A 26,566-nucleotide genomic window follows, 5' to 3' on the forward strand; every position below is an offset into this window, starting at 1 on the left:
AGCTTCACTGGGGGAGACTTCAGTGCTTTTGTGGAGAGGGGGTCCTGTGTGCTACTGGTCAAATGGTGACCAACAGCCTGACACAGCTGGCAGCGGAGGCTGCAGAGTGAAACCTTTTAAGCAAGACTCTCTAAAACTAGGGGCAATGCGCTAAAGTCACCAACAGCCAGAAACTACCTCCGCCCATGACACACCGACAGCCACAAATAGGCTGCCAATTATTTTTTTGAGAGATACAATGTATTCTGCTTCTGTCAGCCTGCCACGGAGCGAATGCACAGAGTGCGTTGACAGAAGATATCTTTTCTTTAAGCCAGCAAAGCGTCCGTCATTCCACCGGCTTGTGTCACCATGCATCGGTCGTGCAAATACTTGTTGTGAAAGATCATAGTTGGTGTGTTCTTCCTCCCCTCGCCAGCACCAGCGTCCAGTGACCAGTTTTCATCTGCTGTCAATCAAGCTCCGCTCCGGAAGGTGGAACGTGATCGCTGTCCCGGGTCGCGTTCGAATTTGGAACGCAGGTGGGTCGGCAGCGGTCGCCGCAGGTGGGCAGCGGTCGCCGCGGGTGGGCAGCGGTCTCCGCGGGTGGGCAGGGGTCTCCGCGGGTGGGCAGCGGTCTCCGCGGGTGGGCAAGGGTCCCCGCGGGTGGGCAGGGGTCCCCGCGGGTGGGGAGGGGTCTCCGCGGGTGGGCAGGGGTCCCCGCGGGTGGGCAGGGGTCCCCGCGGGTGGGCAAGGGTCCCCGCGGGTGGGCAGGGGTCCCCGCGGGTGGGCAAGGGTCCCCGCGGGTGGGCAAGGGTCCCCGCAGGTGGGCAAGGGGTCTCCGCAGGTGGGCAAGGGTCCCCGCAGGTGGGCAGGGGTCTCCGCAGGTGGGCAAGGGTCCCCGCAGGTGGGCAGGGGTCCCCGCAGGTGGGGCAAGGGTCCCCGCGGGTGGGCAGGGGTCTCCGCGGGTGAGCAGTTCGAGCCTGCACCGTCATTCAATATGATCATGGCTGATCTTCCAACTCAGTATCCAGTACCTGCCTTCTCTCCATACCCCCTGATCCCTTTAGCCACAAGGCCACATCTAACCCCCTCTTAAATATAGCCAATGAACTGGCCTCAACTACCTTCTGTGGCAGAGAATTCTACAGATTCACCACTCTCTGTGTAAAAAATGATTTTCTCATCTCGGTCCTAAAAGACTTCCCTCTTATCCTTAAACTGTGACCCCTTCTTCTGGGAGACTAAGCGTAGGTTGGGCGATCGTTTCGCCGAACACCTCCGCTCAGTCCGCAATAACCAACCTGACCTCCCGGTGGCTCAGCACTTCAACTCCCCCTCCCATTCCCAATCCGACCTCTCTGTCCTGTGTCTCCTCCATTGCCAGAGTGAGCAACAGCGGAAATTGGAGGAACAGCACCTCATATTCCGCCTGGGGACCTTGCGTCCGGTTGGCATTAACATTGAATTCTCCCAATTTTGCTAACTCTTGCTGTCTCCTCCCACCCTCCCATCCGCCCGCCCTCGGGCTCCTCCTCCTGCCCTTTTCCTTCCTTCTCCCCCCCCCACCATCAGTCTGAAGAAGGGTTTCGGCCCGAAACGTCGCCTATTTCCTTCGCTCCATAGATGCCGCTGCACCTGCTGAGTTTCTCCAGCAATTTTGTGTACCTTCGATCTTCCAGCATCTGCAGTTCCTTCTTGAACCCCTTGTTCTGGACTTCCCCAACATCAGGAATAATCTTACTGCATCAAGCCTGTCCAACCCCTTAAGGATTTTGTAAGTTTCTATAAGATCCCCCCTCAATCTTCTGAATTCCAGCGTGTACAAGCCGAGTCTATCCAGTCTTTCTTCATATGAAAGTCCTGCCATCCCAGGAATCAGTCCGGTGAACCTTCTTTGTACTCCCTCTATGGCAAGAATGTCTTTCCTCAGTTTCCTCAGTATGATGAGGTGAACAAGGACTGCCATCTTGTCTCTGGCCTTGGATTTGTGGGTTTTAGATTCAGATTCAGATTCAGATTCAATTTTAATTGTCATTGTCAGTGTACAGTACAGAGACAACGAAATGCATTGATGCCTAGTTTAAGATTGGTACAAAGTGAGTGGAGTGCAGTGCTTTTGGATGAGGTGAAGTTGGATGGGTTAAGGGGAGTGGAGATATTGAGGCTTCTTCTTCCACACTTTCCTACAGTAACTGCATGAGCTGAAAATCCTGTATTTTCATCTTTTCCTTCCCCATCATCAAAGGATCCAAATCGTCTTTCTTGGTAAAACTGCATTTCTTGCAATCCGTGCTGCAATCCGTGTGTGGTGTCATCTGTTTTGGGGAAACCAGATATAGCTGAGTGATTGCTTTGCAGAGCTCCTGTTCTTGACCTTCAGCGACCTTCCAATCCTCACTGCTTTAATTCACCATCTGTAACTTTCTGCACTGTTATAATGAGGCCCAATACAGGTTCTGCATAATATTTTCCAAATGGGAAAGGTGCACTATACTGGATTCAATCCCAACTTTTACAAATGGAGTTAACTTGTTTTCTCTCCCAGTAACGGACGTAAGCAGTTCTAATGTAAATCATTGGCCTGTGATGTAGACTTAGGTTTTCGTTTGTACAGTCTGACCTGCTGAGTGTGTCCCACAGCCCTGCTATTACCAATACGGTGATGAAACAAAATACAGAGCAGAGGTGCAGAACCTGGCGGACTGGTGCACACGTAACAACTTGTCACTAAACACCTCCAAGACCAAGGAGCTGATTATTGACTTCAGGAGGTCCCATAATGGAGAATACGCCCCAATCTCCATTTACGGGGAAAGTGTGGAGAGAGTGTCCAGCTTTAAGTTTCTGGGCACTCACATGGTCCACCAACACCGCTGCGCTGGTCAAGAAGGCACAGCAACGACTGTTCTTCCTGAGGACATTAAAAAAGACTGGTCTGCCCCAACAGCTGCTGACAACGTTCTACCGCTGCACCACAGAGAGCATGTTAATGTATGGCATCTCTGTGTGGTATCTCAGCTGCACGGAGGCGGAGAGGAGAGCTCTTCAGCGCGTCGTCCACAGAGCGCAGAGGATTATTGGGACAGAGCTACCAGCCTTGGAGGGCATCTACCACACACGGTGCCTCAGGAAGGCCGTCAGCATCCATAAAGACTCCTCACACCCTTGTAACGGACTGTTCGAACTACTTCCCTCCGGCAGACGTTACAAAGCCTTCTACGCCCGTACCTCCAGACTCAGAAACAGCTTTATTCCCAGAGCTATAGCGGCTCTGAACCGGCCCTGCTGAGTGCCCCCCACCCCCCCTGGACTGTCTCCCTCGGATGGTCACGCCACACAGCTTATTTATTTATTTTACTTTTCTTTTTCATCGGTTGGAAGCTGCATACTAAATCTTGTTGCACTGACGTGCAATGACAATAAAAGATATTATTATTATTATTATTATTACATAACACAAGTAATGCAAGTGCCCCCTAACTGCCCTCTTTAGCCCCTTTAACATGGCCTTGCCCTATTAGAGATATTCCATTTCTCCAATTCATCCCTTTTGCTCCTCCTCTGCTCGTTTTTTACTATTTTTATTACTATTAATACTAAACTATTTTTTTTTTTGTTTATTTATTTTTCTAGTTCTGACAAGGGATCTCCGAAACCTTAACCCTGTTTCTCTTTCCACAAATGATGCTTGTCCTGTGGATTCTTTCCAATGTTTTATGTGTAAAATTCCAGCACTCTAGCTGTTGCTCAAAAGAATAAAGTTCACCTTTATTTTTGCAGCTTAATGGATTTTCACCATCTTGCTGCTTTTACACCTATTCACTTATCTAAATCTTAAAACATTAGGTTAATTAGTGTCTAGCTCTGCTCAGTGGTAAAACAGTAAATATAAGAACATTAGACCTTGCAATCTATAAACATGAGCAATGTCATCATTTTATTACATTAGAATAAAGGGGAGGTCATTTAAGGGGAGGTCATTTAAGGGGAGGCATTTAAGGAGGGATCTTATAGAAACTTACAAAATTCTTAGGGGGTTGGACAGGCTAGATGCAGGAAGATTGTTCCCGATGTTGGGGAAGTCCAGGACTGTTTAAGGATAAAGGGGAAATCCTTGAGAAATACATTTTTCACACAGAGAGTGGTGAGTCTCTGGAACTCTCTGCCACAGAAGGCAGTTGAGGCCATTTCATTGGCTATATTTAAGAGGGAGTTAGATGTGGCCCTTGTGGCTAAAGGGGTCAGGGGGTATGGAGAGAAGGCAGGTACAGGATACTGAGTTGGATGATCAGCCATGATCATATTGAATGGTGGTGCAGGCTCAAAGGGCCGAGTGGCCTACTCCTGCACCTATTTTCTATGTTTAAGACTGGGGTGAGAAAAAACTTTTTCACCCAGAGAGTTGTGAATTTATGGAATTCCCTGCCACAGAGGGCAGTGGAGGCCAAGTCACTGGATGGATTTAAGAGAGAGTTAGATGGAGCTCTAGGGGCTAGTGGAGTCAAGGGATATGGGGAGAAGGCAGGCACGGGTTATTGATAGGGGATGATCAGCCATTGAATGGCGGTGCAGGCTCGAAGGGCCGAATGGCCTCCTCCTGCACCTATTGTCTATGTTTCTATTAATCATTTCTTTGATCTAAATATATACCAGCATGGAAAAATACTGCAGATAAGCATTGTGGGAGAAGAAATGTGAAAGGTTACTGGTAAATGATTGAAGACACTTTATTGGAGACACAATAAACTGTTGGTGCTAAAATCTTGTTCAAAACGCAAAATGCTGGAGGAACTCGACAGGTCAGGCAGGGTTTAGGGTGGGAATTGATAGACCACATTTTGGTTTGGGAGCCCTCTTCAGGTTCTTATATCAGTACATAATCTGCCCCTGTGATGGAGATGGGATATCGAGAAAAGGGAGAGAGGTATCTGAGATGATCCAAGTGAATTTGAGGGCAGGGTGACTGTTCTTTGTAAAGTTGTTGAAATCAAAGAGTTCAACATGGGTGTAGGAGATAGCTCCAATGTAGTAGTGGAGATAGTGGATGAAATTATGCCCCTGTCCCACTTAGGAAACCTGAACGGAAACCTCTGTAGACTTTGCGCCCCACCCAAGGTTTCCGTGCGGTTTCCGGAGGTTTTTGTCAGTCTCCCTACCTGCTTCCACTACCTGCAACCTCCGGCAACCACCTGCAACCTCCGGGAACCGCACGGAAACCTTGGGTGGGGCGCAAAGTCTCCAGAGGATTCCGTCCAGGTTTCCTAAGTGGGACAGGGGCATGAGATAGTGGTGTTGGGGTACATTTGGAACAAGAAGTGTTCAAGGTAACCAACAAAAAGACTGGCACAGCTGAGGCCCATGCGAGTGCCCCTGGCCACACCTGTGACTTGAAGAAATTGAGGAGTCATAAGAGAAATTGTTAAGGGTGAGGACAACTTTCACCAGGTGGAGGAGAGTGTTATTTGAGGGGAACTAGCTAGTTGAGAAGAACACATTGTTTGGCTTGCCAAAAACAATGACTGAATTCTTTAATAACCATATAACCATATAACAATTACAGCACGGAAACAGGCCATCTCGGCCCTACAAGTCCATGCCGAACAAATTTTTTTCCCCTTAGTCCCACCTGCCTGCACTCGTACCATAACCCTCCATTCCCTTCTCATCCATATGCCTATCCAATTTATTTTTAAATGATACCAATGAACCTGCCTCCACCACTTCCACTGGGAGCTCATTCCACACCGCCACCACTCTCTGCGTAAAGAAGTTCCCCCTCATATTACCCCTAAACTTCTGTCCCTTAATTCTGAAGTCATGTCCTCTTGTTTGAATCTTCCCTATTCTCAAAGGGAAAAGCTTGTCCACATCAACTCTGTCTATCCCTCTCATCATTTTAAAGACCTCTATCAGGTCCCCCCTTAACCTTCTGCGTTCCAGAGAATAAAGACCTAACTTATTCAACCTATCTCTGTAACTTAGTTGTTGAAACCCAGGCAACATTCTAGTAAATCTCCTCTGTACTCTCTCTATTTTGTTGACATCCTTCCTATAATTTGGCGACCAAAATTGTACCCCATACTCCAGATTTGGTCTCACCAATGCCTTGTACAATTTTAACATTACATCCCAGCTTCTATACTCAATGCTCTGATTTATAAAGGCTAGCATACCAAAAGCTTTCTTTACCACCCTATCTATATGAGATTCCACCTTCAAGGAACTATGCACGGTTATACCCAGATCCCTCTGTTCAACTGTATTCTTCAATTCCCTACCATTTACCATGTACGTCCTATTTTGATTTGTCCTGCCAAGGTGTAGCACCTCACATTTATCAGCATTAAACTCCATCTGCCATCTTTCAGCCCATTTTTCCAAATGGCCTAATTCACTCTGTAGACTTTGGAAATCCTCTTCATTATCCACAACACCCCCTATCTTGGTATCATCTGCATACTTACTAATCCAATTTACCACACCTTCATCCAGATCATTGATGTACATGACAAACAACAAATGACCCAACACAGATCCCTGAGGCACCCCACTAGTCACCTGCCTCCAACCCGATAAACAGCCATCCACCATTACCCTCTGGCTTCTCCCATTCAGCCACTGTTGAATCCATCTTGCTATTCCTGCATTTATACCCAACAGTTGAACCTTCTTAACCAACCTTCCATGAGGAACCTTGTCAAAGGCCTTACTAAAGTCCATATAGACAACATCCACTGCTTTACCCTCGTCAATTTCCCTAGTAACCTCTTCAAAAAATTCAAGAAGATTAGTCAAACATGACCTTCCAGGCACAAATCCATGTTGACTGTTCGTAATCAGACCCTGTTTATCTAGATGCTTATATATATTGTCTCTAAGTATCTTTTCCATTAATTTGCCCACCACTGAAGTCAAACTAACAGGTCTATAATTGCTAGGTTTACTCTTAGAACCCTTTTTAAACAATGGAACAACATGCGCAGTACGCCAATCCTCGGGGACTATTCCCGTTTCTAATGATATTTGAAATATTTCTGTCATAGCCCCGGCTATTTCTACACTAACTTCCCTCAATGTCCTAGGGAATATCCTGTCAGGACCTGGAGACTTATCCACTTTTATATTTTTCCAAAGTGTCAGTACTTCTTTTACTTTGAACCTCATAGTATCCATAGCTACTCTACTAGTTTCCCTTACCTCACATAATTCAATATCCTTCTCCTTGGTGAATACCGAAGAAAAAAAATTGTTCAATATCTCCCCCATCTCTTTTGGCTCTGCAGATAGCTGTCCACTCTGTCTCTCCAATGGACCAATTTTATCCCTCGTTATCCTTTTGCTATTAATATAGCTGTAGAAACCCTTTGGATTGACTTTCACCTTACTTGCCAAAGCAACCTCATATCTTCTTTTAGCTTTTCTAATTTCTTTCTTAAGATTCTTTTTACATTCCTTATACTCCTCAAGCACCTCATTTACTTCATGCTGCCTATAATTATTGTAGATCTCCCTCTTTTTCCGAACAAGATGTCCAATTTCCCTTGAAAACCAGGGCTCTTTCCAATTTTTACTGTTTCCTTTCAACTGAACAGGAACATAAAGATTCTGTACTCTTAAAATTTCCCCTTTAAATGTCCTCCATTTCTCTTCTACATCTTTCCCATAAAACAAAATGTCCCAGTTCACTCCTTTTAAATCATCTCGCATCGCATCAAAGTTAGCCTTTCTCCAATCAAAAATCTCAACCCTAGGTCCAGTTCTGACCCTCTCCATAATTATCTTGAAACTAATGGTATTGTGTATACATTGAGAATTTTAATGAAAGTTTAGAAAGAGTGGCAGCATTTTTAATAATGTTATCACTTTATAAGGGAACCGTACTCTGACCCATTCTTATTTCCTAGTGGCACAATTCTGATTCTCTATCCTCAATGAAGGGAGGAACCAGCATGTGATTGCCAAAGACTAGACTGAAGTATGTGTGACCATGTTCAGCAAGAGGTTGGGACTGTTAGTGGAGATGTCTTGAGGTCAATCCCTGTATTGTGGTCATGGAGGTGGTGGACCTCCTAAGGCATATGAAGATAGATAAATCTCCTGGGCCTGATCAGATATATCCAAGCACACTGGGACACTAGAAAATAAATTGCAAGAGCCCTGTCTGAGATATACAAATCATCGTGGACAAGCTTTTCCCTTTGAGAATAGGGAAGATTCAAACAAGAGGACATGACTTCAGAATTAAGGGACAGAAGTTTAGGGGTAATATGAGGGGGAACTTCTTTACTCAGAGAGTGGTAGCGGTGTGGAATGCGCTTCCAGTGGAAGTGGTGGAGGCAGGTTCATTGGTATCATTTAAAAATAAATTGGATAGGCATATGGATGAGAAGGGAATGGAGGGTTATGGTATGAGTGCAGGCAGGTGGGACTAAGGGAAAAAAAAGTTGTTCAGCACGGACTTGTAGGGCCGAGATGGCCTGTTTCCGTGCTGTAATTGTTATATGGTTATATAGTTTGAAATGGGCGAGGTGTGCAGGAAGGAACTGCAGATGCTGGTTTACATCGAAGATAGACACAAAAAGCTGGAGTAACTCAGTGAGTCCGAGAGAATCTTTGGTGAATCTGCCAGAGATGCTGCCTGACCTGTTGAGTTCCTCCAGCTTTTGGTGATTGGTCCATTGGTGTTTGGGGTGCATGATGGCTGGGATGGGACTGTACAAGGCATAATTAGTTAATCTACGGATGACACTAAAGTGGGTGGTATCGTAAATAATGATGATGGATTATCAAAACTTACAGCTGGATCTTGACCTGCAGGTCATGTGAGCTGTGAGTGCTCGAGCAAATGAATTGCTAAATTGAGAAAAAAATAATTAAACGAGATTTTGTGTCTATAAATGGAAAAGGGTAACCAGCGAGAGAATAGGGTCCCTCAGAGACAAAAGTGGTCATCTATCCATGGTGCTACAAAAGATGGGCAAAGTCCGATATATTTTTCTTCTTTTTCTTTTACTGTGGAAAAAGACATAAAGCCAAGGAAATGGGAAAGTTAATGGTGATGTCTTGAGGACTGTCCGTACCTGAGGTACCAGATGTAAAAAGTGTGAATGTAGATCAGTGGTTCCCAACGTGGAGCGTACGCCCCACAGGGGGGCAATTTGATTTTTATGGGGGGCAATTGAGCGCGACTGAGGAGGTCTGGGTCCAAATTTTCGATTTTCGTATGAGACAATCCACAAATATTTCAATATTCTAATATAGAAATTTTCTCTCTCTTTATTACCTGTGAATACTCTTTTATGATCATATTTATCATTATTATTATTTTAATACCACCTAATGTTTTTTCTTTTTTTTTACAATTTTTTAGTAATTTCTTGCTCAGAACTTTAACTGTCTTTTGTTTATTTCATTTTTCTTTTTCATGGATGCCATGTTCTTTTGAAGCTTGTTTAAACCAAGGTATTGGCGTTTTAAGCTTCTTCAGCTGAAACGGAGTTCACTTTTTAAATGATAAGAATTATATATCACCACATGGGGGGGGGGGGGGGGGGCATCAGGATTTTAGAGGTGATTAGGTGGGGCATGGCCAAAAAAAAGGTTGGGAACCACTGATGTAGATGAACCTCCCAAGCCTGATCAGGTAAACCCATGGGGCATTGTGGAATTCTGGACAATAAATTGCAGAAATATGGGCGGCTGTCACTACTAAACAACGTACCTCGGTGACTGCCAATCACCCCCCCCCCCCCCCCCCGGACACTTATTATTTATTTTTTATTCAAATCGTTTGCTATGTCGCTCTTCAAGGGAGATGCTAAATGCATTTCGTTGTCTCTGTACTGTACACTGACAATGACAATTAAAATTGAATCTGAATCTGAATCTGAATCTGAGGTGCTGGGAGACTGGAGGATGGCTAATGTCATGCCTCTATACAAGAAGGGCTACAAAGCAAAACCTAAGAACTGTAGATCAGCACGTCTAACATCTGTGCAGGAAGATTACAACCATTGGAAAGACGGGGGCTGATTAGGGATCGTCAGCGTGGCTTTGTGTGTGGAAGACTATCTGATATTAATTTGATTGAGTTTTTTGAAGAAATAATCAAGAAGAATTACAATGGGATCTTGATCAGCTGGGCAAGAGGGCTGAAAAATGGGAAATTAAGTTTAATTCAGAAAGTGTGAGATGTTGCATTTTATGAAGTCAAACCAGGGCAGGACCTTCAGTAAACAGTCGGGCCCTGGGCAGTGTGTTAGAACAGAGAAATCTAGGAGGATCATTATATAGTTCCTTGAAAGTGGTGCTGCACGTGGATGGGGCAGTGACGAAGGCTTTTGGCAGATTAGCCTTCATCAGTCAGACTACTGAGTATAGAAGTTGGGATGTTATGTTGCCATTGTACAAGACGTCAGTGAGACCACAGATGGATTATTGTGTTCACTTCTGGTCACCCTAAGTGGCAAAGCCAAAGGCACCCAAAGGCAAATAAGCCTATACGCTGGAAAGAGTGCAGAGAGAATTTACTAGGATGTTGCCAGAACTATACGGAGAGGTTGGGCATGTTAGGACTTTATATCTTGGAGCATAGGAGGCTGATGGATGCCCTTGTAGAAGTATAGAAAATAATGAGGGGAATGGATCGGGTGAAATAAGAGGGGTTTTTTCTCCCCCAGGATAGGGGAATCAAGAACTAGAGGGCACGGGCTTGTGAGAGGGAAAAGTGGGACGAGGTGGGTTGAGGGGACTGTTTCCGTGATGTATAACTATGAGAACATTGATTTTTCTACTGATTTGCCTGTTGTCTGCTAAGCTGCTCCAAATTTAACGAGCAAAGTCACTTACACATAGGTTGGTTCCTGCAGCCAAGGTTATTCCTTGTCGTTTAGCCCAGGTGCTTGTGCTTACTGTTGCATTGGCCTGGAAGACTGTCAACATACGTTATCCAGTGCTTTTATATGCTGATGCAGCTGTATTTGAAAAGTTGGCAGTGTGCACAAACTATGAACAGTAGTTGAGATTTATGCAACATTGCCAGGCATCGGATCAAAGTCCTGACTGACAGAGACTGGTAGTGATAACCTTTGTACCATTTGAGTGGCTGACAATTAATACAGACACAAAAGGAGTAACTCAGTGGGTTAGGCAGAATCTCTGGAGAAAAATAATTTGCAGACAGTCTGAGGAAAGATCGCAACCTGAAGCGTCACATATTCCTTTTCTCCAGAGATGCTGCCTGACCCGCTAAGTTACTCCAGCTTTTTGTATCTACCTTCGTTGTAAACCAGCTTCTGCAGTTCCTTCCTATAGTTAATGCTGGGTACAGATGTGTGGTGAAACTCTTCAATTCTTATGTGCTTTATTGATGCTTCCAAAGCCTTTGATCGTGTTAATCATAGAAAGCTGTTTGGTAGATTGAGTCCAAGAGGGGTGCCTAAATATATTGTGAGAATTCTGGCTTAGACAATAGACAATAGGTGCAGGAGTAGGCCATTCGGCCCTTCGAGCCAGCATCGCCAATCAATGTGATCATGGCTGATCATCCCCAATCAGTGCCCCGTTCCTGCCTTACTGGTATGCCCACCAGACTATGCAAGTAAAATGAGCCCCATTTGGGGTTAGCAATAGTGTCAGACAAAGGGGGATTTTGTCCCCTAGTTCTTTTTCATCTCTATATTGATGCATGCACAAGCAAACATTCTCTTTGCAAGTTTAGTGCATGTACAGAGAAGGTGTCTCTGTTCAGAGCATATTGTACACCACTCAATACTGCACACCTGTGGTCAAACTACAGAAAAGCAAGCTTACAAAGACATAAAGTAGCTTATAATGATGCCATGAGAGACCTAGATGGTTTAGTGCAAGTGAAATGTTTGTGGCTGCAGGAGTCAATACTTTACAAACTGTTTTAAGAAATCTCACGTATAAATTTATTTGCTGGATTAATGACTGAAAATGAAATCATCTTGGCCTTGATTGGGGACTATCTGCCATGATCACAATGAATGGCGGTGTTGGCTCGAAGGGCCGAATGGCCTCCTCCTGCACCTGATTTCAATGTTTCTATGTGTCAGACATATGATTTAGCACAACATGCTACCAATCCCAGCTGTGGAGACATTGGTATAGATCTCATTGTAGGACATTGATTTTTTTTGATTAAATTCTTATCTTAAACCATGTATTGTGCCTTTGTATGCAATTTATTCTATGTAATGTCATAGAAACATAGAAATTAGGTGCAGGAGTAGGCCATTCGGCCCATCGAGCCTGCACCGCCATTCAATATGATCATGGCTGATCATCCAACTCAGTATCCCGTACCTGCCTTCTCTCCATACCCCCTGATTCCCTTAGCCACAAGGGCCACATCTAACTCCCTCTTAAATATAGCCAATGAACTGGCCTCAACTACCCTCTGTGGCAGAGAGTTCCAGAGATTCACCACTCTCTGTGTGAAAAAAGTTCTTCTCATCTCGGTTTTAAAGGATTTCCCCCTTATCCTTAAGCTGTGACCCCTTGTCCTGGACTTCTCTAACATCGGGAACAGTCTTCCTGCATCTAGCCTGTCCAACCCCTTAAGAATTTTGTAAGTTTGTCGTCTTTTATCTGGTCCTTGAGCCTGTAATAAAAAGTTAATATCTGAACTTATTCTCACTGATTATTGGCTGCATTCCCCAAAGTTAACTGTGCATCGTTGAACTTCATTGCATTACTGTATCTGGGTCATGGGGACGTCTGGGATTTACAGCCACAAGTGTCTGCTATCACAGCTTCCTTGGTTGCATCTTATAGATGTTCTTGCTCCCATTCCTCCACCTCCAGAAAATCTTGGACTTCCCTCTTGATTGATTGAATTGATTGATTGAAGGATACAGCCTGGAAACAGGCCCTGCAGCCCACAGAGTCCAGGCTGACTATCGATGGTCCATTCACACGAGTCCATGTTATCTCACGTGCGTATGTATCCATTCCTTCCACACTACGTACAATTTACAGAAGCCAAGTAATCTACAAACCCACATGTCTTTGAGATGCAAGGGGAAAGCGGAGCACCCAGAGGATAGAGAACGTGCAAATGTGAACATACAGAACTGTGGTCAGGATTGAACCTGGGTCTCTGGTGCTATGAGGCAGCAGCTCTACCAGCTGCACCACCGTGCCGCTTGCAGTCCTTGCTCAATTCTCAGCTTCTTCTCGATCAGGCTGTCGTTCAGCAACAACTGACAGCTCTTGGCAATTTCACTCCCAATTAAATAGCCTGTCCCCCTTTCACGACCTAATTCACGACCTTTCTAACGTGTGGACATTTTTCATCATGCTAGAACAACGCCCCGACCTACTCGATGCCACGAGCACCAACGCCTAGCATCACGGCCTGCTACGACCTACCTACGGACTTCTACGACCTTGTGATGACCCTGCTGCGAGTATGATTCAAGGGCAAACTCGACCGAGGTCGTGAAAGTGGGACAGGCCCTTAACTTGGCTTGTGGCTGCCATACAGCGCTTGCAGCGCCAGAGATACGTGGCCGATCCTGACTACGGCGCTGTCTGTACGGAATTCGTACGTTCCTCCCGTGACCTGCGTGGGTTTTCTCTGAGATCTTCGGTTTCATCTCACACTCCAAAGACGTACAGGTATGTAAGTTAATTGGCTTGTTATATGTGTAAATTGTCCCTAGTGTGTGTAGGATAGTGTTATTGTGTGGGGATCGCTGGTCGGCACGGACCCGGTGGGCCGAAGGGCCTGTTTCCACGCTGTATCTCTAAAACTAAACTCCATGCAATATTAATCACTTTCTGTGTTGTCAACCTAATAGTACCTTTAATGTTGGGAGTAGATAGTAATCCTGCCTTTCAGCAGAAACCATAAAACTGGTGCCCTATCAAGATTAGAATGAATGAGGGCTGATTAATCACATGTTGCAATGTCTGCATTTGATTTTGGGGACTATTGAGTCTAGCTTTCCCTGTTCTGTTCTGATCTGATTTGAACTTCAGCACTAATGACTAATTAAACTAATTAAAATGCATTTTGTTGTCTCTGTACTGTACACTGACAATGACAATTAAAATTGAATCTGAATCTGAATCTGAAACCAACGTTGAGCTCTGCAGATTTTTTCCTTGCTTGAGAGTTATGATTTGTGTGGCTGGAGCATATGATGGGTGGAGCTTCAGGATTTACAGGCTTTTAAAACCAACCGAGTGGCAAGGTTCAATACATTACTCAGCATAACTCTTCTTGCTTTCAGAAGCAGCACGGCAGTCGGCTCACCAGAGAGATGGCATATCTACCAAAACTTTTCAAGTACATAGACGACAATCAAGAATTGTACGTAAAAGTAAGTGCCTAGTGTTTCTGCATTTTATCTGCTCACCACAAAGAGGTACATTTTGCTGTTTTTAGAGGCAATATTTTTCCATGCAGAGAGTATATGCAAAGGGTTTGTTGTACTAATCAATTGAACTTCCAGCATGGTTTAATGTTCGGAGCACCCTTTTTATTTTGGGAAGCAGATTGCCATAAATAGAGGCATAATGGCAGTAATCTATTTAAAAATGTATTGGCACCCAAGCTCTATGCAACTTGCGCAACAAAGTTTTTTTTAAATAGGGAGATCATACATGACGTCCTCTGAATGTATCAGAGAAAATGGGTGTATGATACTAATTAAAGAATTGGGTTTGTGAGAAGATTGACTTTAATGCTCGGCTCTGTTGATACGTCTAATGAGAAGGAATATGAAGCTAATCCTTAAAACAGTCTCTCTGCCTGAATCCATATTTTTGGATGTGATGAGTCAAACTCTTTAGGACTGAATTTGTGGAAATGTGTTACAATATAACTCGTGTGACAAGCATTCTTTTAAAATATATTCTAGCTACCTGTTGTGTACCTACAGGCACATGTAGAGTTTGACATTTGAGAGAAGATTATTTTAAAGTGGCAATGACCCTGAAGTCCCTGATTTGGCATTATCTCTTTATTTGAATTTGGCTCTCCAAGCAGTGGAGACAAGTCCAGCTTGATGCTTCGAACAAAATATTTCCACATACCTAATAATAATCATTGTGTACATCTCTTCTACATATATGGTCCCCATTCCTTTTAATTATATCTTTCTACACAACGTTGTATTTTGCTGACCATTCTACACTTAAAGCAATCAATCACGTCAAGACTGTTTAAGGAAGTGTCTAAAGTATCGAATGTAGCTGCTGGTGGCTTCCTGTTCCATTCAGCCCTTTTCTTTAAAACAAAACATATTGAGATCTCATTTGTTCCCAGTCGTGTTTCTGCAGAAAATGGCAAAACTATTGAGATGTTTTTAGCTTGTTCTGCAACCTGCCACTTAGTTCTAAATTACCCATTACTTTCTCTCTAAAGTTATATCTGGGTGGGAAAATTCCAATTAGAAAATGATCACAAGATTGAGTTGGATTTTTGTTTGGTGGTTTCAGCCAGCAATTATATAACCAAGTGCTTTGAAACTCATTCTTAATGAATAAATATTTTTCAATCCTTGTACGGCTACTGTCTGTATAGAGTATACGTGTTTTCTCTGGCTATGTCAAAGAGTCAAGAGAATTTTATTGTCATGTGTCCCAGATAGGACAATGACATTTTCTGTAGGTACCTTGGTTTTGTCCCATATCCTAAATATGTCCAGTTATTTGGTGAATTGCCCACTGTAAATTGCCTCTGGTGTACAGATGAGAATGGGGGGGGGGGGGGGGGGGGTGGATGTTGGTGGGAATGGGGGCAAATGGATTACAGGGTTCGGAGATGAGTTGCAGTGATCTGTAACCATATAACAATTACAGCACGGAAACAGGCCATCTCGACCCTTCTAGTCCGTGCCGAACACATAATCTCCCCAAGTCCCATATACCTGCGCTCAGACCATAACCCTCGATTCCCTTCCCATCCATATAACTATCCAATTTATTTTTAAATGATAAAAACGAACCTGCCTCCACCACCTTCACTGGAAGCTCATTCCACACAGCTACCACTCTCTGAGTAAAGAAAGATATAGTAAAGAAAGTATAGATCTATGTCGTAGGAAGGTTGTATAGATAAAAGATCAGCTATGATGAATGGAAGAGGAGACATAAAGAACCAAACGACCGATTCACGCTTCTATTTCTTATTCCAAAAGACTGAAAAGGCAAGGTTCTGGAGTCATCCTTGGTGATTGATGTATTTCATCTGTTCTGGTAATGTAATGATTGGAGCAGGTCTCGGTAAACAAAATTTAGTACTAGTTGAAAACGTTGTTCTTTTTCATTTTGTAATGTATTTCGCAAGTAGTAGCATCAATTTGTTTTATAATTGTTTAAGAAGGAACTGTAGATGCTGGAAAATCGAAGGTACACAAAAATGCTGGAGAAACTCAGCGGGTGCAGCAGCATCTATGGAGCGAAGGAAATAGGCAACGTTTCGGCCCGAAACGTTGCCTATTTCCTTCGCTCCATAGATGCTGCTGCACCCGCTGAGTTTCTCCATCATTTTTGTGTACCTTTGTTTCATAATTGTGTTTGTTTTATTTGGTCTTGTGAACATTTTCTTTCAGTTAATATCTGGTAATTAGTTATCCATGTATGTTGTACAGATTATCTATTTTAGATGCTTCTGGTTTTATTAAAAAGCAGCTCTAATCTCCGCTATCCAGATTCATCCAGGCATGAGGTTAAATTTTACATAGACACAATGCTGGAGTAACTCAGCAGGACAGGCAGCATCTCTGGAGAGAAGGAATGGGTGGCATTTCCGTCAAGACCCTAGTTCAGAGACATCACCCATTCCTTCTCTCCAGAGATGCTGCCTGTCCTACTGAGTTACATCAGCATTTTGTGGCTATCTCTGGTTGAAACCAGCATCTGCAGTTCCTTCCTACACACGAGGTTTAATGCCACAGGTAGAAACAAATGAACTTGTTTCTCTGTAAACTAAGTTGAAGAGTGATTAACTTTGTCTTTAATTTATGAAAGTAGCTCTAACATGTATTTATTTCTTCAGCGCCTTGCAGAATGGGTGGCAATACAGAGCGTGTCCGCGTTGCCGGAGAAGAGAAGCGAAACCGTAAAAATGGTGAAATTTGTTGGCAAAGAGATCGAAAAACTGGGTGGTTCAATAGAGCTGACTGACAACGGTCAACAAAAGGTGAGAATGAATAGACCATGTGCTTTGCAATCTTCTGTCTTAGAAACATAGAAAATAGGTGCAGGAGTAGGCCATTCGGCCCTTCGAGCCTGCACCCCCATTCAATATGATCATGGCTGATCATCCAACTCAGTATCCCGTACCTGCCTTCTCTCCATACCCCCTGATCCCTTTAGCCACAAGGGCCACATCTAACCCCCTCTTAAATATAGCCAATGAACTGGCCTCAACTACCTTCTGTGGCAGAGAATTCCAGAGATTCACCACTCCCTGTGTGAAAAATGTTTTTCTCATCTCGGTTCTAAAAGATTTCCCCCTTATCCTTAAACTGTGACCCCTTGTTCTGGACTTCCCCAACATCGAGAACAATCTTCCTGCATCTAGCCTGTCCAACTCCTTAAGAATTGTGTAAGTTTCTATAAGATCCCTCCTCAATCTTCTAAAGTCTTGTGAAGTTTCAGTTTTTCTTTAGTGTTGAATCTTGTGTTGTGGTCTCTTGCGCCTGTTGGTGGTTTCACAGTTTATTTCACGTAATCCATAGCGTGTATTAGTAATTGAGATGATACAATTCTCTCCACAACAAGTTTCACAGTTGGTCATTGATATGCTTTGAATTAGCTGCCAGATGGAACAGAGATTCCCTATCCTCCAATCCTATTGGGCACGCTTGGCAACGACGCAGCCAAGAAAACCTTGTGCATCTATGGACATCTGGATGTTCAGCCTGCTGAGATTGAGGATGGATGGGATACTGACCCCTTCACTTTGGTGGAAAAAGATGGTAAGGTTCTTTGTTAATAACATTTATTGGAATTCCATGTCTGGCATAAGCTGGAAAATCATTTCATGAAATACACACTGTCATGTTTCTCCATCTCACCTTTGGTCCAAAACTTTGATTGAGTAGTATAAACGTTGAATATTTTGACAGATGAATGCACACACAAATGAAGGGCGTTTGATGGAAAGCACCATGGCCGCATTTTAATTCCAAAAATGCTTTAAATATTTTGTTTTAATACAGTCAAGTTTGTCTTTGAATGCCTCGCTCAAAGGTGAAAGATAAATAGTACTTCAGTGATTATAGGTGAGCTGTGGGCCTTAAGGATGTATCAATCAATATTTATTACATGTCATTTGAACCTCAGTGAGGCGCAAACGAAACTCCGTTTCCACAGCTATACAAACAAAGACAATATCCTACAGATATACACACAATTCAATTTACAAAAACATCCATCACAGTGAACCCACTGTGATGGAAGGCAAAGTCTTTTCTTTCCCCTGTTCTCCATTATCTCCCGATGTCCAAGCCCCAGGCGGGTGATGGTGAGTCCCATGGCCATGAGGCCGCGCGGGGCGATTTACGGCCCCGCTCCCAGTCTAAATGTCACAAAGTTGGAGCCCCCGGCGGACGCTGGAATGTCCCACAGCCATGAAGCCGTGGGACAGTATGGGATGGTCTTGAGAAACAAACTAACCAATATGAGGTGCTGATATGAGGTTAGGTCTCATCTGGGATATAAAATCCCGATAATATGTGGGTGAAAATCAACTGCTGTTTTTGGACATAATTACAGTTCTTGTTTAAAAATGAATAATTTTTTGCTCTATGGAAAACATGTCAAGAAAATTCCTCGATTGAGCAATGAGGGGGAACCTGACTCTGAAATTGTTCTCCAAAATGGACTGGCAGGACAGGAGGATTTGCTTTGTTTCTGCACTATGACAACATTTTCAATGATAGTCATTTTATGGAAAAGAATTCCCAAGTTCATTTTTAAACCCGAGGTGGTTCTGGTTCTGAATCTATTTTAAGCATGATTCAGTCAATATTTTAATGGTGCCTCTGTCTGTAAATATAAGGATGTGGCCTCATTTGATACGCCAGATCCTACTCCCACCTACAGGAAGAGTTCTCCACAGTGTTGTTGCTTATAATTATTTATCGTACAACATTATTATCATCCATCTCATTGCTTGTTAGGGAGCCATGCTATGTACAACTACTGTGCATTTGCCATCAAAGCAGCAACAACACCTCAAATATATTTCATCAGTTGTAAAGAACTTTGGGATATCCCAATGAAATTTTTTTTTTCATTAGAAACATAGAAAATAGGTACAGGAGGAGGCTATTCGGCCGTTCGAGCCAGCACCGCCATTCATTGTGATCATGGCTGATCGTCCCCTATCAATAACCCGTGCCTGCCTTCTCCCCATATCCCTTGACTCCACTAGCCCCTAGAGCTCTATCTAACTCTCTCTTAAATCCATCCAGTGACTTGGCCTCCACTGCCCTCTGCGGCAGGGAATTCCATAAATTCACAACTCTCTGGGTGAAAAACGTTTTTTTTCACCTCAGTCTTAAATGACCTCCCCTTTATTCTAAGGCTGTGGCCCCTGGTTCTGGACTCGTCCAACATTGGGAAATTTTTTCCTGCATCTAGCTTGGTCCAGTTCTTTTATAATTTTATATGTTTCTATAAGATCCCTCTCATCCTTCTAAACTCCAGTGAATACAAGCCTAGTCTTTTCAATCTTTCCTCATATGACAGTCCCGCCATCCCAGGGATCAATCTCGTGAACCTACGCTGCACTGCCTCAATCACAAAGATGTCCTTCCTCAAATTAGGAGACCAAAACTGTACACGATACTCCAGATGTGGTCTCACCAGAGCTGGAGTATTATATTCTGAGATTATGAATGCCATTGACACTGTGCTTGTAACTGAAACCAACTATATGGTTGATTATGGAGTTCCATAGAAAGTCTTTCTTTGAATCATTAGTGAGTTTTGTGAAAACAAGATTGCATCTTTCATGATTCAGTCCACTTATTACAGTTATGGTTGCTGTCTCATTTATACAGAAATATCCACTGCTTGCCTTTTATCAATGAAGATCTTTCATCTTTGACCAAGGCATTCAAAGACAAAGATGGATTTACCCTCCCCATTTCTAGCTTGTTATATCATTACTGTGACCACATTCCATCTGAGCCCTTCTCCCCAAAATCAGCTTGGAATAATTAGAAGTGAACATATGCCATGATTGACCTTTTTATCCAGTCTTTACTGGTAAAGATTAAATCTGAACTCAAAGCTGTGGTGTTGTATTGTATTTATGACACAATTGCCTTAGACCAATGGTCTCCAAATTATGGCCAAACGTGGCGGGATTTTATCCGGCCCTCAGCAAGGTCCCGACACTTTCCGTGCCTCGGGCTGTTTAGCGGGTTCTGTGGCAGCGCAGCTTTAGAGATACAGTGCGGAAACAGGCCCTTCGGCCCATCGAAGCGATGCCCGTACGCACGAGTTGTGCTAGTGCGCACACACACACTCGGGACAAATTCATTTAACTGGAGTGTGGGAGGAAACCAGAGCACCCGGAGAAAACCCACGCAGGTGCAAACTCCGTACAGACAGCACCCGTAGTCAGGATGGAACCCGGGTCTCTGGTGCTGTGAGGCTGCTCCTGTGTTGCAAAGGCAAGTTGTGTGGGGTGGGGAGTGGAGCGAGAGGGTGAGGTAGGTGTGTAGCAGTCTCCCGTGAACAGCTCTCTCTCTTTTTCTCTCCCCCCCCCCCCCCCCCCCCCCGATGGGTGAGCATTATGCATCTTTGTTAATATGCCTGAGGTGTCATCACAGTGCGTGTGTGTGAGAGGGAGAGAGAGATAGAGATTGTGAGCGAGCCTGTGTGAGTGTTTGTGTGTGTGTGTCTGTTTGTGTGAATCTGTGTGTGTGTGTGTCTGTTTGTGTGAATCTGTGTGTGTGTGTGTGTCTGTTTGAATCTGTGTGTGTGTGTGTGTGTGTGTGTGTGTGTCGGTATGCGGGTCTATGTGTCTGTGTGTGATTTGGTATGTGGGAGTCCACGTGTGCGTTTGTGTCGGTGTGTGTGTGTGTGACATTTCTTTATTTTTACCTGCGTCCTGCAAAAATGGGCCAAATATATAATGTGGCCCTCATGCTGAAAGGTTTGGGCCCCCTGCCTTAGACAGTTGTTGTGACATACTTCTCCCAGAGAAAATGTAATTTAATGCTGAAACTTCCCTTCTTGGAACATGTTTCAGAGTAGTCATGTCCTGTTTTTTTTCTACTAGCAATCAAAACGCTAAGGAAAATGCAGTATTTGCATTAGGACATTAAGGGCCACGTGAGACGTTGTCATAGTGGATTGTGGTTAACTTAAAAAAAATAAAAATTAGCTGAGGACGAGTTTTAAGGAAATGAGTAATTCAGATTCAATTTTAATTGTCATTGTCAGTGTACAGTACAGAGACAACGAAATGCATTAAAACTGATCCACAGAGTCTGTAAACCTGGTAATCCAACTTTACCCTCATTCCATTTCATCATCTGAGCCGTCATTACTCATGCTTCTACTTTACTGCATACAGTCTTCTGATTGCATTACTACACACTTTTCTATTTAGAAGAAATGTTCATGCTTCAAATAGTGGGGAAAAAATGATGGAGGAACTCAGCAAGCCAGGCAACATCTTTGAAGGGAAGTGGACAGAAGATGTTTTTGGTCAGGAGCCTTCTTCAGACTGGTTGTTTAAGAAAGAACTGTGGATGCTGGAAAAATCGAAGGTAGACAAAAATGTTGGAGAAACTCAGTGGGTGAGGCAGCATCTATGGAGCGAAGGACATTTTTGCCACCTCCCACAGGATCTCACCACCGCCCACATCTTCCCATCTCCTCCCCTTTCAGCTTTCCACAGAGACCGCTCCCTCCGTAACTCCCTGGTCAATTCGTTCCTTCCCACCCAAACCACCCCATCCCCTGGTACTTTCCCTTGCAACCGCAGGAAATGCTACACTTGTCGCTTTACCTCCCCCCTTGACTACATCCAAGGACCCAAGCCGTCTTTCCAGGTGCGGCAGAGGTTCACCTGCACCTCCTCCAACCTCATCTATTGCATCCGCTGCTCTAGGTGTCAACTGCTCTACATCGGTGAGACCAAGCGCAGGCTTGGCGATCGCTTCACCCAACACCTCCACAAAGTTTGCATTAACCAACCTGATCTCCCGGTGGTTCAGCACTTCAACTCCCCCTCTCATTCCGAATCCGACCTTTCTGTCCTGGGCCTCCTCCGTGGCCAGAGTGAGTCCCACCGTAAATTAGAGGAGCAGCACCTCATATTTTGCTTGGGTAGTTTACACCCCAGTGGTATGAACATTGACCTCCAATTTCAGGTAGTCCCTGCTTTCTCCCTCCTTTCCCTCCCCTTTGCAGGTCTCCCACAGCCCACTGTCTCCGCCTCTACCTTTCTTCTTCCCGCCCCCCCCCCCCCCCCCAACATCAGTCTGAAGAAGGGTCTCGACCTGAAACGTCACCTATTCCTTCACTCCATAGATGCTGCCTCACCCGCTGAGTTTCGCCAGCATTTTTGTATACCTTCTTCAGCATGGTACTGAGAACATTTGGGTGAGAAAATGATGTTGTCTGGCACATTGAGTTCCTCCAGCAATTATTCTTTTTTTTTTATGCCCAAGATTACAGCATCTGCAGTCCCTTAATATCTCCAAGCTTAGTTTTTCCTTTTCCCCACAAATGCTCCTTGAGTGTTTCCAGGAATTCCTGTTTTGTTGACATTTTAAGGATCATCTCCACTCTTTTTTAGATTCTACCAATAGTTGACCCAACATGACAAGCATTCACCAATGAACTACATACTCCCAGCTGACTTCCATTGCGAAATGTATGCACTGTCTACTTGGACTAGTTAAAAAAAAAATAGTTAGGAAACCATTAACATACAGAATTAAATGTAAGCAATGATATGCATATCAAGTCGTCGAGAATAGTTTTGGGAGGTTTGTACTGTCTGAGCATTCCTGAGGTTGGAGGCACACATTGATCCAGGCAGGGTCCATACAGCTGCAGTGTCAGTCAGAATTAACCCTGCAATATTTGTTGCAGGTCAAGGCTAAAGGAAATGTCACAATAGAGGATTATCAGAATGGTTTGCTGACTGGGGTGTATTTCTCTGCCCTTTCTGTCTAGGAAGTAGTTCTGTGTTTAGACGAGCAATCAAAAAGGAATAGTTAAGATCTTAATTTTAACTAAATCAAACAATTGCCTTTCTGTCTCTCTATCTTGTAATGTTAAAATTGTACAAGGCATTGGTGAGGCCAATTCTGGAGTATGGTGTACAATTTTGGTCGCCTAATTATAGGAAGGATGTCAACAAAATAGAGAGAGTACAGAGGACATTTACTAGAATGTTGCCTGGGTTTCAACACCTAAGTTACAGAGAAAGGTTGAACAAGTTAGGGCTTTATTCTTTGGAGCGCAGAAGGTTAAGGGGGGACTTGATAGGGTCTTTAAAATGATGAGACGGATAGACAGAGTTGACGTGGATAAGCTTTTCCCACTGAGAGTAGGGAAGATTCAAACAAGGGGACATGACTTCAGAATTAAGGGGCAGAAGTTTAGGGGTAACATGAGGGGGAACTTCTTTACTCAGAGAGTGGTGGCTGTGTGGAATGAGCTTCCAGTGAAGGTGGTGGAGGCAGGTTCGTTTTTATCATTTAAAAATAAATTGGATAGTTATATGGATGGGAATATGGACGGGAAAGGAATGGAGGGTTATGGTCTGAGCGCAGGTATATGGGACTAGGGGAGAATACGTGTTCGGCACGGACTAGAAGGGTCGAGATGGCCTGTTTCCGTGCTGTAATTGTTAAATGGTTATATCTTGAGTGACTCTTGGAGGGAAAGAGTTGCTGAGCTTGACATTGAGTTAACAGTTCCCTTTTTAAAAGGTTTCAAGTCACTGTTTCAGCAAGCAGTGCAATTAAATCATTTATTGTGTCTTGATATCTGATACTATCAATAGTGCGATAATGTCATTGCACAACATATTGTAAGAGTTAATGATTGTTTTTTACCTCTTTATTGTGTTTGTTGCTAACCCTGTTTTGTCTCCGCTGAATTAACACTAAGAAATAATTTGCCGTGCTGGCAAAAATCATGATGCATTAATTTTGTACATTGCCCAAATTTAAAGGGCCATTGGAACAACCAGAACTGCCTTTTGTGTATTATTTAACAGAGGGGGTGGAACAAGGGTGCCTTCATTTAAAAGTATGTACTTTCCTGCCTGCCTCAGCTTCGTAGACACTTGTCGGACTACACACCTTTTCCCAAATACATTGCATAAATGTTAGTCAGTTAGTTTGGAGGGATTTTATGTGGTGGTGGTGGTGGTGTGTAGGGTGAAGGGGGGGGCACTTGGCCACTGTTCCTCTCCGAAGCCAGCAACTCTACCCCTGGCTGCGAGGCGCTCCAAATCCAGCGCGGCCCGCGGCGGACGTCCCAGCTCCGAGATGTCGGGAGTCGGCGGCGTCGCAGCGCTTCCAGCGGGGAGCGGGCAAAGGTTGCGGCAACGCTGATTCGCGGTGCGATGGTGGGAGCCGCGGATTTTCAACTGGAGCTCCGACCCCGGCAACTCTACCCCTGGCGCGGTAAATCCAGCGACGTGTTTTTTTTAATGAAACCCGGTAAGGCATGCTGGTATCCCAGACTGCGACGCCGCCGACTAGACATTCGCGGACTCTCTTATTTGGAGCGCCTCACAGCCAGGGGTATTTGCCTAATACAACTAACAGCGTCCTGCTTAAACGGCGACGACGGTAAGGCTGTCCGCTCCCCGCAATTCTGTTAAACACAAGAAACTTGACTTTAATTTTACGATGTTTTTTTCCAGGGAGGAGCAGTCGCATGAGCGACCATGGGTTAAGTAAACGCGAGCTTTGGTGCGCAGACGACATCTGGAAAAAAATGGCCGGTATAGAGCTTTTCGTTGGAACATAAAAGGTCGCCCTGCCACACAATGTACTGTGGCTGTTCCTCTGAAAAATCTCTGGAGACGTGTTCAACCGTTTCTCGTGTATATTGTCATTACCGATGCAAAAATTCCTATCACCCCTTAAAGCTTTCATTCTGTTAAACAGAAGAATTCTTTAATTCGTTTTTTTTTTGCATGAGCGAATTAAGTAACCATCTAACCATATAACTGTTGCAGTCGGTGCACAGAATGTACTGTGCTTAAAAAAATCTCTGGAGACGTGTTCTCTCGGTATATTGTCATTACCAATGGAAAAGATCACCCCACCTTTCATTCCATCTGAACCATGGGGGAGGTGGTGAAGTAAAACTCTGTTCAGCCAACATACGTTTAGATTAGAGATACAGCATGGAAACAGGCCCTTTGGCTCACCGAGTCTGTGCTGGCAGCGATCACCACACACTAAAGGACCTGTCCCACTTACGTGTCCTTGGCACGCAAATTACTCTAATCTCGTGGTCACGCTGAGCCGCGATGGTCCCTCAAAGGTCGGGCGCGATTACATGCGTACGCACAGTCGTCTGGAGCGCGTGACGTCATTTGAAGATGGACACAAAGCGGGAGTAACTCAGCTGGACCGGCAGCATCTCTGGAGAGAAGCAATGGGTGACGTTTCGTGTCAGGACTCTTCTTCAGTCTGAAAAGGGTCTTGACCCAAAACGTCACCCATTGCTTCTCTCCAGAGATGCTGCCGGTCCCGCTGAGTTACTCCAGCATTTTGTGTCTGTCTTCAATTTTCTTGGCCCCGCTCTGGGAGTAGAAGTGGGGGCGGATCCAGACTGCAACGGCCGTGAGCCCCAGGCCGAGCTCGGCGATCGTTTACCTGCTTCTGCTGCTGTTGGAGGTGAGACATTACGTCGCGCCAGGGTCTTGGGCCGGTCCCACTTTGGCCGTCAGTTACACAACACCAGTTTTTCTTAAAAATTAACGTTTCATTGTTACAAAATAAAAGATATGGGTAATGAAATTGCGACATATTGGTCCCTACTAAGACATCAAAATATTATAATGAAATAGCCATAAATACTATTAATTGGTCTGATAAAACCTCAATACTTACACAACCGTTGCAATAAATTAGTAGATGCAAGCTGTAAACAATGTGTAACGGTTATAATGAAGAGTGGAAAGTTAAGACATACATGTGTGTGCCCACCCATAACCATAGGTGTCCATGGAACCGTGCAAAATTTCAAACTGACTCTCTTGTCATCAACAAAAGTTATTTAAAAGAGTAAGATATGATGGTCTAGAAGCCAAAGTCTAGATTCATAGGCATTATTTCATTATTACATGGCCAAATACATGTAATGACCAAAAACAGGACTGACCATATAACCATATAACAATTACAGCACGGAAACAGGCCATCTCGGCCCTACAAGTCCGTGCCGAACAACTTTTTTTTCCTTAGTCCCACCTGCCTGCACTCATACCATAACCCTCCATTCCCTTCTCATCCATATACCTATCCAATTTATTTTTAAATGATATGATACCAACGAACCTGCCTCCACCACTTCCACTGGGAGCTCATTCCACACCGCTACC

The 26,566-nt window shown here is 44.2% G+C and overlaps 1 protein-coding gene across 4 annotated transcripts in view; it reads left to right on the plus strand.

Moving 5' to 3' along the window:
• Positions 1-403: 403 nt before the first annotated feature.
• Positions 404-26,566, plus strand: part of LOC129696749 (cytosolic non-specific dipeptidase-like) — a 41,093-nt gene continuing 14,930 nt past the window's right edge. The window contains exons 1-5 of one of the 4 annotated variants that reach the window (XM_055634891.1): positions 404-521; positions 13,311-13,626; positions 14,244-14,333; positions 17,015-17,158; positions 17,777-17,939. In XM_055634891.1, the coding sequence (XP_055490866.1) occupies positions 14,274-14,333; positions 17,015-17,158; positions 17,777-17,939 (367 nt within the window). In that variant the 5' untranslated portion in view covers positions 404-521; positions 13,311-13,626; positions 14,244-14,273. Of the gene's footprint in view, positions 522-9,578; positions 9,626-13,045; positions 13,627-14,243; positions 14,334-17,014; positions 17,159-17,776; positions 17,940-26,566 lie in introns of those variants that run through there. The other 3 variants (XM_055634890.1, XM_055634893.1, XM_055634892.1) reach the window with 3 other exon arrangements.

The sequence above is a fragment of the Leucoraja erinacea genome, chromosome 4, assembly GCF_028641065.1.
Source record: "Leucoraja erinacea ecotype New England chromosome 4, Leri_hhj_1, whole genome shotgun sequence".
NCBI lineage: Eukaryota > Metazoa > Chordata > Chondrichthyes > Rajiformes > Rajidae > Leucoraja > Leucoraja erinaceus.